The 15,012-nt window shown below is 59.9% G+C and overlaps 1 protein-coding gene across 2 annotated transcripts in view; it reads left to right on the plus strand.

Moving 5' to 3' along the window:
- The first annotated feature begins 4,813 nt into the window (after positions 1-4,813).
- The window catches only part of SIM2 (SIM bHLH transcription factor 2), a 50,132-nt gene continuing 39,933 nt past the window's right edge, over positions 4,814-15,012 (plus strand). For both annotated transcript variants that reach the window (XM_065943665.1, XM_065943666.1), the window contains exons 1-2: positions 4,814-5,011; positions 13,394-13,476. In XM_065943665.1, coding sequence (XP_065799737.1) covers positions 4,837-5,011; positions 13,394-13,476 — 258 coding nt within the window. In that variant the 5' untranslated portion in view covers positions 4,814-4,836. The remainder of the gene's footprint in view (positions 5,012-13,393; positions 13,477-15,012) is intronic.

Here is a 15,012-nt window from a genome sequence, read left to right on the forward strand (position 1 = left end):
GCTACTCTCTTCCTTGGATAGGTGGTCCCCTCTAGCATGGAATCCCAGAACCAAGTCCAAGAAGGACCGCGCTCTTTTCGGAATTCCAGGAGGCAGAGTCAGCCTTGAGCAGGCGGGGATAGGCGACTGGGAGGTGGGAGTAATCCCCCGCTGGGTGGTGCCTCCTTCCCTCCCCCTCCCACCCAGGAGAGCCACTTGGGACACTCTGCGGGGGACTCAAGCATCAAGGGACCCCAGGACCCCATGCAGGAGGGCGGATCTGTCCTGGTTACTGCCACTTGTAATCAGATAATCAGAAAGAAGCCGACCAACCCCAAAGCAAACACTTTCTCCTACGGGGTAGCTACCAGTGACATAAGGTATTAAAAGCAAAACAAAATAAAAAAGAAACTTCTCTCCTTTCACTACTTGGGAATGCGTGAGCAGAGAGTTACTGTCTGGGCTTCTCGAAGAATGGATAACATTAGGAAATTGCTCTGGATACCTCTTATTACTTTTATAGGACGGGGAGTAACATTGTAATGGCTGTCCGATCCTCTCTGGGAGGAGCAATGAGCCCAGGAAAAGTTGGTGACATCTCCATTGGTCTTCCACCGAGAAAGGAGTGAAAAAATCGAAGTACTTTTTTGGGCTAGCTCAGACCAAAAACACCTGGCAGCCATGAAATAGTTGTATATGTGAGGGCGAACCCGAGCTGGATTTTCTGGAGAAACAGCATCGTACTAATTGCCTGTGTAGACAAAGGCTTTATAAACCGAAGAGGTTCACACCTCGGTCGTCCAGGGTTTTCTGCTGGCTAAGCTTGTTGGGCGATTGGCGTTCTCCCTAAACACCGCTTCAGAGATTTCAACTCCCTCCTCCAAATCGAGTGCGAGGCCTGCGAGAAGTCCTCTCCTCCCCGCCTCCTTAAGGACAAAGTCTTTGATCCCCTTCTGCCCCCGCAGCAGCCCATCCCTGGTGGAAAGTCTGCGCGTTTCCGCCTTGATCTCACGCGAAAGTCGGTTTCCGCGGGGGATGGGCCTCAGGTAGGCGCCGGGCGCGGCCTGGAGGAGAAACAGTTGCGGAGCATCTGAAGCGGAAAATCCAAGCAGATGTGGGTCGGCGGGGCCCCTCCCCCTTCCTCTCCGGGCCTCAATTTCTTCCAGATCAGTTTCCTAATGGAAAATTTCTAAGAGGTGTTGCGGGGGGGTGGGGGGGCGTGCATAGGCGTGCTCGTGCGCCTCGGAGTGCGCCTAAAGCTCTGGAAGCAGGATGGGTGGGGGCTGATGGCGCCCCACAAGCAGGCCCCCCGCAAGCGCGGAGAAGCTTTTTGGACTCGAGGTGTCCCACCTGCCCTCTTTCGGGCCCCCAGCCTCCACGCATTTCAGATTCTGCCCACTCCTTCCGGGCCAGGAGGACTGTTTCTGGGTGATGCCCGTAGCGACGGTGGGGTCTTTCGTTGCCCCCTGCGAGCCCGTCTCTGTGCTCTAGACGACGCAATCGGCTCTCAAAACATAGACTAGAAGGGACTCCCTGCCCCTCAGGAACGTGGAGCAGGGAATACAAACGAGGTGTCCCCGCCGGCGGCCGCTGGCTGACATTCCACTTAATGCTTTTCCCGATTTACAGAGAGCTTCTATCCTGTGGGTGCCGTCTCAAGTGTCCCCTGGGCCCCAGGTTTTTCCCTTCGGTGGGTAGTGCCTGGGGACCACCTCAACTAGGCTCAGGGGTCCCTCCTTCGCCATCCCATGCAGACAGCTCTAGGCTTCCCTCCTGGGGAAACCCGGAGGTCGCGCCCAAGTACTTTCAGTTATTTCGGGGCTTTTGTGTCCAGGCCCGTCACCGCGCGGTGTGTGTGTGTGTGCTGAATGAATATATTGCGGGTGCGGTGGGGGTGATACAATGCCCACTTGGACGTTTGCTGGGGCAGACTGTGGTCCCGGACAGGACCCCATGTGCGAATCTTGGGTTGTGACCCCCCATGTGCGAGTCTTCAAACGCCCCGGCATGCTACGTCTCACACCACACGATGCGAACTGTCTCACCGGCGCCCACTGTGCAGACCGGGTATCGACATCTCGAGTCCCGTTTCCCGTAAACTCCGGGAACGTTTTTCAGGAACGTTTCTGTTCCTGGTAACCTGTCGACTTTCTCCCACTTCCACTTAGCCATGTTTCTGCGATCCGGGTAATCCCTTTCAAGCTCAGGAGGAATTCTCCCGGGTCCTTAATTGAGGATCGGAAATCGTGGGGGTGATGCGAAGCCTTAAATCTCCCCCCGAAGCCAGGAAGGTGCCTGAGCGCACTCGGGGGGAGGCCTGTGCGAGGGCGGCGGGGCCCAGCGGGCAGTCCGTCCCCTCCTGGAGCCCCTTCTCCCGGAAGGCGGGAGACCACCGCTGTCCGCGCAGCCGGGTGCGGGCTTCCCGGCCCAGAAGCGGGCCCGGAGGTGCCTTGCGTTTGGGCACTGCCTATCCGCGCCGCTCGCGCGCCGGCCCGACCCTCTGCGCGCACGGCTGGGAACGGGAAAGCGCTCCTGGATCCGAGACTCCAAGGATAAGGGCTAGTTCCTTCGTGCGCCGCGCATTTATTTGGTAGGAGGCCACCAACTCCGAAGCTCCCTAGGCACGATGGTTTCGAGTAAGACCGCGACTGTGGGTTCCGCGGGACGCTGGGGCAGGAGGGGGCCAAGACAGGGTCTGCACACCCTGTCCCGCCCACCGAGGGAGCTACGAAGCCTCCAACGCCATCGAACTTCTGATCTTCAAAGGGGTTCCTGGAAAAGGTCAGGGGCGCCTGCAGCCGACGAGGTAGCCGAAGGCCCTGTCCTCCAGACGCCGGGGAGGGAGGCGAGTTCCAGGTCACTGTACTGCAGTGGGCGCGCTGAGTAGCAGGCTCCTCCCGGGCCAGGGGAGAGAAGCCACCTAGGACGGAGATCCTAGAGCCTGGACCCGCAGCTCCGGAGTCTCCCCTCCTGAACTGACCTCTAGATCGGAGGGCCCCTTACAGCCCCAAGCCCACAGACTCAGCACGTGGCCGAGGGACCCCAGGATCCGTTGCCCTGCGTCCACTGCGGCTGCCCTCTGACCCCGCGCGCCGGGAAGTGTCCCCCAGTGCCTGCGTCCACACCACGTCCAGAAGGTTCAGGCTTCTGGAAGGGATGGGGGTGTGTGCGACCTTCGCGACCGGGGTACTTAGGAGGACCCCCGGGGTTGCAGGCAGGGGGTTGGGATGGGAGGGGATACGAGAGGAGGTCCAGGCTGGCCCTGAGGGAAAGCGCCCAGGAGTCGTACGCCCAGCGGCCGGCCGCGTCTCCAAGGGCGCCTCCCTACTCCGCCTGCCTCCTGCCCGCATCACCTCGGCCCCAGCAACGCTCGTCCGATGCGCCTCCCTCGGAGCCCGTCGTCCCCGCAGCACCGGCTCCAGCCGCGCTTCCCTGAAACTCCTGCTGCCCTGGGTCGGGCTTCGGGAGCGGGTACCGATGAACCCCGTTTTCTCCGCCGCCCAGGGCAAGGCCTCAGCGGTAGGTTCGGCTCCCCCCCGCCCCTCTGTTCGTGCGATCCGCGCGTCCCCGCGGCCTCCGACTCCTCTAGGACAGGCGCTAATCTTTGACTCTCGCGTTTCGAGGAGAGAAAGGGCAGAAGGGTCACTTCCGAGCCTCATTCGTGCCGTTTCCTGAGATGGGGGGCGCTGGGGGGGGGGCGCTTTTCTTCCCCCTCTGGCCTCCCCGCCACACTTTCGGCTCTCCCTGCCAACTGGGGAGAAGCGGGGGCCCCGCGCGGACTCGGGGACTCATCCTCCACCGCGAGGCACTCGGGCCGCGCCGCCCTACAGCTGCCCGGGAGCCATCGAGAAGGTCCCGGCACCCCTTCCCCCCTCCTTCGCCCTCCAGCGCCCCCCCAATCCCCCGCCCCGGCGCCCAGGTCCCGCAACCCGCTCGCGCGAGCCCGTCCCCGCCGCGCGCCCCGGGCACTCACCGCCACTTCCTAGAGGCCCGGAGCGCGCGGGTCTCTCCCGGGAGAGTCCCTGGAGGCGGAGGCGCGCCTGTGACTCCGGGGCCGCGGCGGAGTCTGGAGGCGAGGTTGGCCGCCCCCGCCCCCGCCGCAGTCCCTCCTCCCCCTCTCTTTCCGCCCCCCCTCCCCACTTCCCCGGGCCGCGGCGCCCGAGCGCTCCGCCCGAAGGCGGGTCCGCCATAAACAAACGCGTCTCGGCCGCACGTGGACCACGGAACTTCTGCGCCTGGCGGCAGATCGCGGGCTCCGGGCGCCGCAGCTGCGGGCACAGGGCACCGCCAGGGAGAGCAGGCGAGCGCTCCTGGGCCGGGCCCAGCCGCCTCCGCTGCCCCTCCGCCCCATGGCTCCTCGGCCGCCGCCGCCCGTGCCGCCCTCCAGAACGGAGGGGCCTCGCGGCAGCGGGTACGAACACTCGGTCAAGGACTAAAAACACAGCACCGCCGCCTCCTCGCCGGCCACTCTCCAGCCCTGGAAGGGAAGCCCGCGGCCCGGGGAGACGAGAAGGAAGGAAGGCAGAGTGCGGCCGAAGCGAGCGGGGAGCCGGGGCTCCGGTTCGCCGCGGGACAGTTCGGCCCGGAGGAGGCTGCGCCCCGGGGCGGCGGCGGGCGGAGCGCGGGGCGGCGCCGCCGGGTTGCGCCGACCTCCCGGCCCGCGCGGCTGCAGAGAGGCACCCCGGTGTCCCCCGGGTCGGCCCGCGCGCACCTGCTCGCGCGGCCGGCGCCCCACACCCCTCGACCCCCACCGCCAGGTATCCCGCGCCCCTTTCCCCATCGCCACCGCTGCAGCCGGAGCGCGGCTCAGCGGGCCTGGAGCACCGCCGGGTCTAATATGCCCGGAGCCGAGGCGCGATGAAGGAGAAGTCCAAGAATGCGGCCAAGACCAGGAGGGAGAAGGAAAATGGCGAGTTTTATGAGCTGGCCAAGCTGCTCCCGCTGCCCTCGGCCATCACCTCGCAGCTGGACAAGGCGTCCATCATTCGACTCACTACGAGCTACCTGAAGATGCGCGCCGTCTTTCCCGAAGGTGAGAGGCCCGCAGGTGGGCTGCCGGGAGCGCTGGGAGGCCCAAGCCGGAGCCGGAGCTCTCCCGGAGGGGCGGCTTGAGCCTTTCGGGCCGCTGCCGGAACATCTGGCGGAGGTCGCCGCGGAGAACTTCGGCTCCTCCTGGAGTTGAGGGGCCAGGGGCCTGGTGCCCAGACGACCAGACCATCCTCTGGGCCAGGGCTGGAGAGGGACGAACCAGAAATCGCTGCATGAATGTGCGAGTCCAGCCTGGCCTTTTTTCCTTTCCTCTTTCCTTTCTTCATTTCTTTAACTCCCCTTTAATTTTTTCTTTCTTACTTCTCTTTGCATGAAGGGGAAAGGCAGTGTTCCTCGGTGGGAATTGAAGGGTGCTTGCTGGTCGCAGCTGGGAGAGACTGGAGTACACCCGGGAAGGCTCGGGCCCTGCAGGCCGAGCTACCAGCAGAGCACCTGGGGAGCCTGGGCCTCAGACTGGGGCCTCCCGGTTGTCCGCTCTCTGCTCAGCTTTCTCGGAGCTGGGATTTCAGAGATCAGGGTGGGAAGAGACCCAGGTCAGGGTGGGAGAGACTCGGCTCAAGGAGGTGAACCCAGATGAGGCAGGAGAGGCAGAGGGAGGCGGTTCGTTTGGAAGTGGCAGGCGGGCCTGAACAGAGTCACCTTTTCTAGACTGGAATTGCAAGCCCAGGAGGGGCAGATGCCCTGGTGGTCAAGGGTCACCAGGACGCTCCGAGGTCCTGGCAGTCTCTCCGTGATCAGAAATGGTGGCCGACTGGGCATGGCACTCCCTGCCCCGACCCGGCCTGTGGATGCCTCGCGGGCACCTCTGGGCTGCAAGAGGCCTGATCACCACAGCGGTCCTTTTGGCGTCCCTGGGACTCTGACCCGATGCCTTTCCGGTGTCTCTGCGCCCAGTCACAGGGACTGCGGCCTTGCAGAAGGGATTAGGACCCTTCTCTGAGACGTTCTGCTCTGGGCCTGAGGGGCACAACCCCACGGAGACCTGCAGGCTGCGGAGTCCCAAGAGCTGCGCCGGGACTAGGGAGACGCCTTTGGCCACAGGGCAGAGGGAAGGGTCGCTGCAGCGTCATGACAGGTGTCCCTGAAGCAAAGAGCACCTCCGTTAAGGCGATTCCAGGCCGGGCAATCGACCTGAAGTCGGTAAACCCGACCTTTGAATGGTGGGCACCCCTGAACCTGGTGTTTGGCATCATCTCTGGGTCTTAAGCCGACTTTCACACTGCCTCCCGGGTGGAGTGTGGATGGCCTGTCCTCCCGCTCCGCAGCGGGCGGCTTGGAGCCCAGCACCGTGCAGGACACAGAGCCCAGAGGACTGGAAGCGGTGGCCTGTCCCCACCAGTGCCCTGCGCCTTCCAGCTGCGCCGTGCAGCCGGCTGGAGCGTTTCCCCCGCGAGCAGGAGCCCGTGACCTGACCGCCAGAGCCCCGAGTTCTTGGAAGGGAAAGTTCTTTTCCTTTCCCACCCCCCATCCGGTGCCCCCAACTCGACTCAACTCCTCCCGTTGGGAGCTGCGGTGGCGGGAGGGCGGTAGTGACTTATCTTGTCGACCTTCCACCGAAGTAGAGATGATTCCTCTCCTGCTGAAGTGTCAGTGAAAGTTAGAGGAGAATTAGGTTTTGTAAAACCCGAGTCTCTTTCCAACCCAGGGAGGAGGGAGTGAGCCGGTCAGTAATCGGCATGCTATAAAGCAGGTGCGGAGTCCAGATGAGACGGAAGCCTCCTTTCCCGTCCCAAGGTTAAATGATTTTTAAGCAAGTCAGAACTGAGTTAGAAGTCTGGAGAAAGGGGCTAACTTGCAGGCCATTCGTTGTTTGGCGATTTCCAGGAAAGCACCTTACAAATTGGGAACTGGTGGGTGGACTGCTGCTGCAAGTACTTCAACTGAGGCTGCAGGTTCCAGCTCTGGGAAGCGAGTCTCCAGGCCTTGGGGCCCAGAATTTCTTGGCCCTGAGGCTCAGCGAGATAAAGAACCCACCTGCCAATGCAGGAGACTGGGGTTTGATCCCTTAGGTTGGGAAGATCCCCTGGAGGAGAGCATGGAAACCCACTCCAGCATTCTTGCCGGGGAAAATCCAATGGACAGAGGAGCCTGGCGGGCTGCAGTCCATAGGGTCACAGAAGAGTCGGACAGGACTTTGATGACTGACTACAGGGGCGGGCGGGCTTCGGTCTGCGCCCTGAGCACCGGCCGGGTGTTTCGCTCCTAGGGATCTGTCCGTCTCCTGGGGGGGCGACCATCCAGATTGGAAATCCAGGAGGGGTCGGGGATTGCAGTTTGGTCCTAGAGTTTGGTAAATAGTCCTGGACCTATGGGGTCCCAGTTCATCCAAAATGGGGAGCAGAAGGTGGTCTACCCCAGTGCTCCGGCGGTGCTGATGCCGGGGGTCCTGGTGGGCAGCAGCCTGGGGGACTCCTCCCTGGGCTCAGGGACCTGGGCTCTTCTGCTCTGGTGGTGACACTACCCCCCATTCCAACCCCAAGTGAGTCTGGGACTGGAGAGGTGCCCAGGGCAGAGAAAAGGATGAGTTTAGAAAGACCTCAATTGTGCAAAATGAGTAGTTCCCTTCTCTGGTAGCTCAGAAGGGCTGGAAGTTCGGAAGTAGCACCTGATTGGGGTCGGGGATGGTGGAACCGCAAGGGGTCTCGAGGCGGGCTTCAGTGAAGTTTCAGGACCACCCCAGTCCTGCGACTCGGTGGGAGCTCCAGGATCTGATCCAGGTCTCAGGGCAAACGGAAAGATACGGAAACACCCTTGCCGTTGGGTGGCCCGGAGCCGGCAGGATCCCCGGGTGAAGAAGAATCTAGAGGCTATGTTAGGACCAAGGGAGTTAACACATGAATAGCACAGGCTGAAGAAACCACGGGGATCCTCAGACTAACGCTTTGCATTTGAGGAAATTGAGGCCAGAGCGGGGCGGACTGTTCCCCAGATCCCCTCTCACCTGGCGAGGACCAGGCAGGCAGTGCCCGCCGCGGGCAGGGAGGCCAGTGCTGGAGAGGCCGCCGGGCCTCAGCTCTGTTCATCCTGAGACCGCCGGGTGGAAGGAGGGAAGGAGGAGACACCGCAGCGTGGGGCCAGGGAGAGGCGACTGGAGCCAGGTGGACACTCGGGGGGAGGCCCGTCTGCAAGCTGGACGGCGCTGGCAGCCCAGACAGCTGGTCCAAGGCTCGGCACTGGCAGGCTGGCCCGCTGGGCCTTGGTCTTCTTGTCTGTAAAATGGGCCCATCAGCAGCTCCATGGCTGTGCAAGGTTCCTGGGATGGAGTGTGAGGAGGCAGGCTGGAGCAGGTGGATGTCGACCTCCTCCAGTCTGCGTCCTTCCTGTGACCTCGCTGCCTTCCCCCTGCCCCGGCCAGGTGCAGCTTGAATGCTGCCGGCCCCACTGGGCAGACTTCTGGGACCCACCATCTGGAGTTGGAAGATGAGCTGTTTTCGGGCTCTCCACCAGTTCTTCCCCTTTAATTCGAGCTGAGAAGTGGAGAGGTAGATGGGCAGTCGAGAGGGCAAGGGAGCCAGGCCAGCTTTGGCAGGGACTCAGAATCGAAAGCTTAGTGGGTTAACGTGGGTGGGAAGGCCGGGTGTTCCCAGGGCGCAGGGTCTACCTGACCTCTTGGTACTGTGGCCTTCCCTTCAGGGGAAGGGAGGCGGCTTTGGAAACCCAGAATGCGCCTAGGGTGGGCCATCGCTGTGTGTGACCACGCCAGGCAGGACGTAGCGCAAAATTATTCCGCCATCTGATGATCTGTGCTGGGCCTGGGGAGGCTGGGGTCGGAGCTGGGAGAGCTCAGGGTGGCCAGTCACTGGGGTTAGGCCCCCTTCCTAGGAGTCGGGGTTCCCAGAGGGTGGCCTCCTTCTAGACACTTGTCCAGAAAGCTCTTGCGGAAGAGACTGGCTTCACGTACTCAGTTGAGGAGCAGGAGCAGAGAGAGGAAACAGGCTGGTTATGGGGAGAGAACAGAGCCCCTCCTTTCTACCACCCGCCCCCCCCCCCAAGACCCCAGACAGGTGTGGGCATGCAAGAGAGGCAGGGACCACAACACACGTGACAACCTTTTACTCCAGAGAAGCGAGCTTGTCACACACACAGTTACGTGGGGTTGGAGGCCTGCATAATTCCAGTGGCCGGATTTGTCTGGGTTTGGGTTCAGGCAGAACCTTTCCCGCCCGCCCCGCCCCAACACACCTGAGTGCCAGGAGGAGGGCTGGGGTGGGAGCCGCCTTAGAAACAGTCGCTGAGGATGGAAACGCTTTGATTTAGAGGCTTCAGTAAGGAGAAATGCGCCCTAAACCGACTTGGGGTCACAGATCCAAGGCCTTTCTCTACCGCAGCCCGAAATAATGAGGGTGTTTTTTTTTTTTAAGTAGACATATTTTTTTTAGACGAAAGTGGGTTTTTACAATCCTCTCGATCTCTACTTGGAAGTCTGCCAGGCTGTGCGCCAGGTCTGGGGGAGGACGCTCACAGAGGCGGAAGAGGAGACTCCGGCGGGCAGCCGTGATGGGAACTCCAGAGCTGCGGGGCCCTGGTGGTTGGGGGCGCTCAGATTCACCTCTGGGGGGTTGACCAGCGCTCTAGACCGGCTGGGGGTGCTTGGGGGCACATACCCAGAAGCCTGGCGGGGCACTTGCTGGCCATGAGGCCTCACCCCCATCCTTCAAGGTGTAAGTGTCAGACAACAAGGTTCAAGGTCGCTGGTCGCTTCCAGTTGCCTGTAGTCTGAACGTGGTACCACACTGACTCTTGGCCGAGTAGGACAGGCTGGAACCCCCCCCCCCCAGCCCCTCTTCCCCTGCCCCTACCCAGAGCCAGGCTCCCTTGGGACGCGTCTACCAATCACTCCCCTCAATACCCATTCTCCGGGCTGTGCAGCTGTTGGTTTGGAAGAGAGTTCTAGGGCCGGGATTTTCAGGGAGCCCAGTGATAACGAACCATTCCAAGGCCAGGAAAGGACTGAATTACCCCATTTTCGGTACCCAAGCTTGCACTGGGGGAACTGTGAGAATCACCGTCGGTCCAGGAAGTTCTTATCCAAGTCTAGACCCATTCATTGGTCACCGGATACAGTGGGTTCAGCTCCTGGGTCCAGAGGAGCAAACCCAATTGCCTCCTTTGGGTCTCCACGTGTGTGTTGCTTCATCTGAGAGGGTGAGACCCAATCTCACAGCAAGGGAACCCCTCCAAGTCTCCCGCCTCACTGAGGAACAGACTTATTTATGTGATCTGATGTTTATGGCCTGTGACGTGTACCCAGGCACAGCCGGTGCTCTTTCAAAAGTTGTATATTGACCGACTACCTGAGCACCCAGAAAGGAGAGACCATATTTAAGGGAGCATCTGCAGCGGGCTTCCCAAGTGGCTCAGATGGTTAAAAAAAAAAAAAAAATCTGCCTGAGATGCAGAAGACCCGGGTTCGACCCCTGGATCGGGAAGATCTCGGGAGAAGGAAATAGCAACCCACTTTAGTATTCTTGTCTGGGAAATCCCATGGACAGAGAAGCCTGGCGGGCTGCAGTCCATGGGGTCACAAAGAGTCACAGAAGACTGAGCGACTAATGACTAACACTGGCAGGCTGGGCCTGGCAGGGTTGAAACCAAATAGCCCGCTGAGTGCGTGTAGAAGGTCACCCACAAACCCTTGGAGGCAGGGGGAGAAAGGGGATACCTATCTCCCTTTCCCTGTGACCTCGTGGCTGACCCCCGCAAATGGCCTAGCCATCTAGAGTCCCAGCATCAGACACTGCACCCCGCTGCTGACACATGTAGGGCACGCAGGACCCCAGACTCTGGCTGGAAACCACAGGCCAGGTTGGGAACCCCATTTGCTCCATCCAGTCATTGGTATGGTGCAGGAGTTTCCCAGAATCAGGCAATACAGACCCGTCAACGACATAATCCTGGAGGAGCTCAGCCCAGCCTTTTCTTACACTATTCCCTCATTTTTCTAACAAATGAAGCTTTTTGTCAGGTCCAAATAAGGACCGTGTATCCAGCACCTCACTTTTTCAGGAGTATATATGGCTTTATGGTAACAAGATGGGTTTTTTTTTTTTTTTTTTTTTTTTTTTGGTTACAAACCTTACCTTCTTTAGTCTCTGCATCCAGCCCAAAGTAGATTTTTATGGGCCCAGGGAAAAGGCCTTGCGCACAGCGGTTTCTAATGGAAGAGCTGGCAGCCCCATCACCCTGTGAGATGGCCTGGGGGCAGGGAAGTTCGAGGAGAGCCTCCCACCACCCACCCTCATCAGGCCAGGTCCAAATCTCCGCTGGCAGAGTGGAGGCACAGAGAAACCGTCGTGTTGGATCTTTATATTAAGAGGACAGGCTCTCTTGATGTATCCCGCTATTTGAATTATACAGAAAGTTGGCCTGTGTAGCCCAGTGCACTTTGGTGTGTGCAGCTAGAAGGCTTTGGGGAGACCCGGAGAGTCTGGTGTCGGGGAGAGGTCATTCCCAAAGATGCCAATTTCCCCAGGTCTCTCAGACCCAGGCCTTATGAGGAGTGAGGGCCACGGGCTGTGCCCACTGTCCAGAGAGAGCCAGGCAAAGGTGGCCTGGCCCGGACCGGGGGACGGGACCAGGAGTAGGCTGAAGGACAGTTAACCAGCTGTGTTTGTCCACTGACGGACATCAGAATTCCTGGACCCTTATTACACTTTTTCTTCATTCACATCCCCGAGGACTTTAAATGTTGGTTCTTTCCATTCTGGTTAAGTGGAGTAAATGCCAACACCAGCCGACTCTCGGGTGTTGGGGAGGAAGGACCTTCCGATGGCCCTGTACCGTGGTCATCCTTGGGGGTGCAGTGAACGGTGGTTTCCTGAGGTTAAAGAGACACCTCCGTTCTGAGGTGGGATCTGGGGAGTGGGGTGGGAGTTGTGATGGTATTTGGGAAATCAGGCTATGTGGAAATTAGCCAATTCCTTATGGGAAGACCAGGATAAACTTCTAGGGAGACATAAAGGCCACCCCTTTCTTAGTTGCTTAGTAGAATTGGCCCGTAGAGGGGTCTCCAGGGTCTCTGGGGGGCCCTGGGCCTGGAGGTGCTCTGGGCCCTGTGGCTCCCTGGCACGGGGGTGGTGGGGGATGCGTTTTCTGCCCGCCTGCGGGGATTGAAAATTCCAGAAGCCGTGGTGCTCCGGTAGCCCCACAGGGACAGTGGGGAGACCCAGGTGTCCTGGGAGTGGTCCTCGGATTTGCTCTGGCCCCGGGTCGGGCCCCACACTCCCAGGAGCTTCGGCCAGGGGGCCGGTCTGCCCTAGAGGAGGGGGATGCCAACTCGGAGGCAAGACCCTCAGCTCACCTCGTACGTAGGGTTGCAGCCCGGATGGGAGGGAGCAGGGTGCTAAGACAGCAGTGACCTGCCTTTGCCACGTCGCACCGGCCTCGGTGCTCGCTGGAGGGTTTCGGGCCAGGCTGCTGACAGGAAGGACTCCAGAGAGCGGGCTGGGGGCCCCTCTGAGCTGGTGTTTAGCGCTGCAATCTCACCGGGCTTTCCTGCTTCCTGCAGAGAAAGCCTGGGCGCCCCCGGGGTCACAGCGGCTGAGCCGAGGGCACTTGAGAGGGATATTCTGCTGAGCAGGGCTACCTTTCCCCTGGTGCACTTTCTGCAACACCAGTGCCCTTCCTGGAGGTGGTGGGGAGCCACCAGAGGCTTTGGGGGACGGTTAAGAAGCGGAGGGGCTGCACGCCCCCGATTGTGTGATAACAAACACTTCCCAGTTACCATCTAGTATATACACTGCTCTCCCAGCCCACGGTCCATCCCCCTGCCGGCTGTTGCTAAGTTAGGAGTTCACCTTGGGGAAACCCCCAGGAAACCCCTTTCCAGGTTGGGGCTCCTGAATTGGAAGAAGGTCGGTGCTTCTGGAGTGCATGAGGAGGGTACTGAAAAGTCAGGGAGTTGGGAGGATTCCAGGAGGTTGAAAAAGGTTTTTTTTAAAAAAGCCAGAAAAGCTGCCTCTAAGATGGCCAGGACTCTTAAGTTTGGGCTGCTCTGTCTTTGAGAAAATACATAGGTGCCAGCTTCGCAGGGTAGGGAGAGAGGAGGTACCTTTGGGGGGGAAGTTTACTGGTCTAATCCGTATTCCCGTTTGGATACGAGGATGGCCGATTTCAAAGCAGATTAGATTACCTTGTGGCATGTCAATTGAAACGGCAATTTCAGAGCGGTGAGCCCGCGGGCGACCCAGGGGAGCTACCTACGGGGCCAGGCGGCCTTGGACCTGGAGGCCTCCATGGGAATTTCGCCTCTGCCTTTTTTTAATTTTGATCGAAGGCCAAGGAAGGGGTGATGCGGGTGGGCCGTGGGGGCGGAGGTCGCTGGCTGGGTGCTGCCGTTTACCGGTTTGCTTTGGTTCCCGTCCAGGTTTAGGAGACGCGTGGGGACAGCCCAGCCGCTCAGGGCCCCTGGACACTGTCGCCAAGGAGCTGGGATCACACTTGCTGCAGGTAGTGGGGTTGCCACGCGAGGGGCGGGGGAGGAGAAGTGCTGTGCCACCCAAGGCCCTGGCCTGTGCCCCATGGGGCCTCCCTTCCAACCTGCCACGCCAGTCTTCAGGGGAGGCCCCTTCTCACGGAGCCTCTGGAGGGGCCATTGACCAACCCCCAGGCTGCAAAGGTCAACAGCGATCAGACTTCGGGCCAACAGACTCCCCACAAGTCCTCTTCTTGGGGAAGGGTGCTGGGGCCCCATGTGGATTCTGCACAACCAGTACAACCTCGGTCAGCCCCCCCCACGAACCCCACACCTAGCCTCCTTTCAACTCCTGCCCCCAGGACTCTCTAGCCCTTGAGACCTAGGGAAAGGGCAAAGTCCTTTCCAGTCTGACTTTCCTCAGCACACTGTTTCGGAGCGCTTGCTCTGTGCCCGACACCGTGCCAGGTGCTGGAGCCAGAGAAGGAAGGCCCAAGGACACTCCAAGCCAGAGAGAGGGAGCAATCAAGTGCTTGATGCTTGGGTGTGTGTTTGGAGAAGTTGCAGTCGAGACAGCATCCATAACTGAATCTCAGCAGTTGAGGTGGACGGCGGGTTCAGTGCCGGCCAGATTCTATTCTAAATCTACTATATCATCTCTTCGCTTAGAAGTGTGTTCTATTTTTAACTGCACTTTTTTCAGAGGAAGAAGTCGAGGCACAGAAAGGTTAAGCCGCACGCCTGAGGTCACAGCACGCGGGGCGGAGCCTTGGTCCACCGGAGTGGTCCAGCTCTTAACGTGGGGGCAGCTCGGGACATGGTGCGCGCTCCTGGCTCCGCCGCTTAGCGCCCCCAGTCCCCAGCCATTCAGCCCAGGGCTTTTAAACCGCCCTTACCTCGGGTTTCCCCCCCGCGGTGTCTGGGGCCGGGGCAGAGTGAACGGGCGCACGACCGGCCACTTCCAAGTACGGGGCTGGCGCTAGGTGGGGACAGCAAGTCCCGGTGCCTCGGAGTCTTTCAAATGCCCTTTACAGAGCCTCATCAACGACCCGATTCATTCCCCCCTCCTTTCATTTGTCTCTGCCACCGAAAAATGCCTACCGAGAGCTATTTTGCATTTCCTCTTTCTATTTTGTGTTTTCTTTAAAAAAAAAAAAAAAAAAAAGTTGGCTTCGAAACTCGGGGACTTGGGTCCGCGCTTCGAAAAAGCAGATCTGTTCAAAACTCTTTTGCCCCCAGATGCCCGAGTGTGATTTTTTTTTTTTTTTTTTTTTTTTTTAATGCACGCGCTGGGGAGGAGAAGCTCCGGGGATGTTTGAAACCCGAGGCTTTTCCAGCAGAGCGAGCGGTGCGCGAGCTGACTCGGGAATGGCGCTGTTGGAGCCCTTCCCGCGCCCCGCGCGCTGCCCTCAAGCTCACGTCCAGCGCCGCGCGCGTTATTTTGCATGCTTGATGCGCCTTCATATTACAAGTGACACTAATATCACGGACAGCTCAGTGCCAAGGAGCGCCACTGAAAACCTGGCGGCAAAGTCAACGCCCCCAAGTCTCTCCACTGTACGTTTATTTAA

This window comes from Muntiacus reevesi, chromosome 8 (assembly GCF_963930625.1).
Source record: "Muntiacus reevesi chromosome 8, mMunRee1.1, whole genome shotgun sequence".
Classification (NCBI taxonomy): Eukaryota; Metazoa; Chordata; class Mammalia; order Artiodactyla; family Cervidae; genus Muntiacus; species Muntiacus reevesi.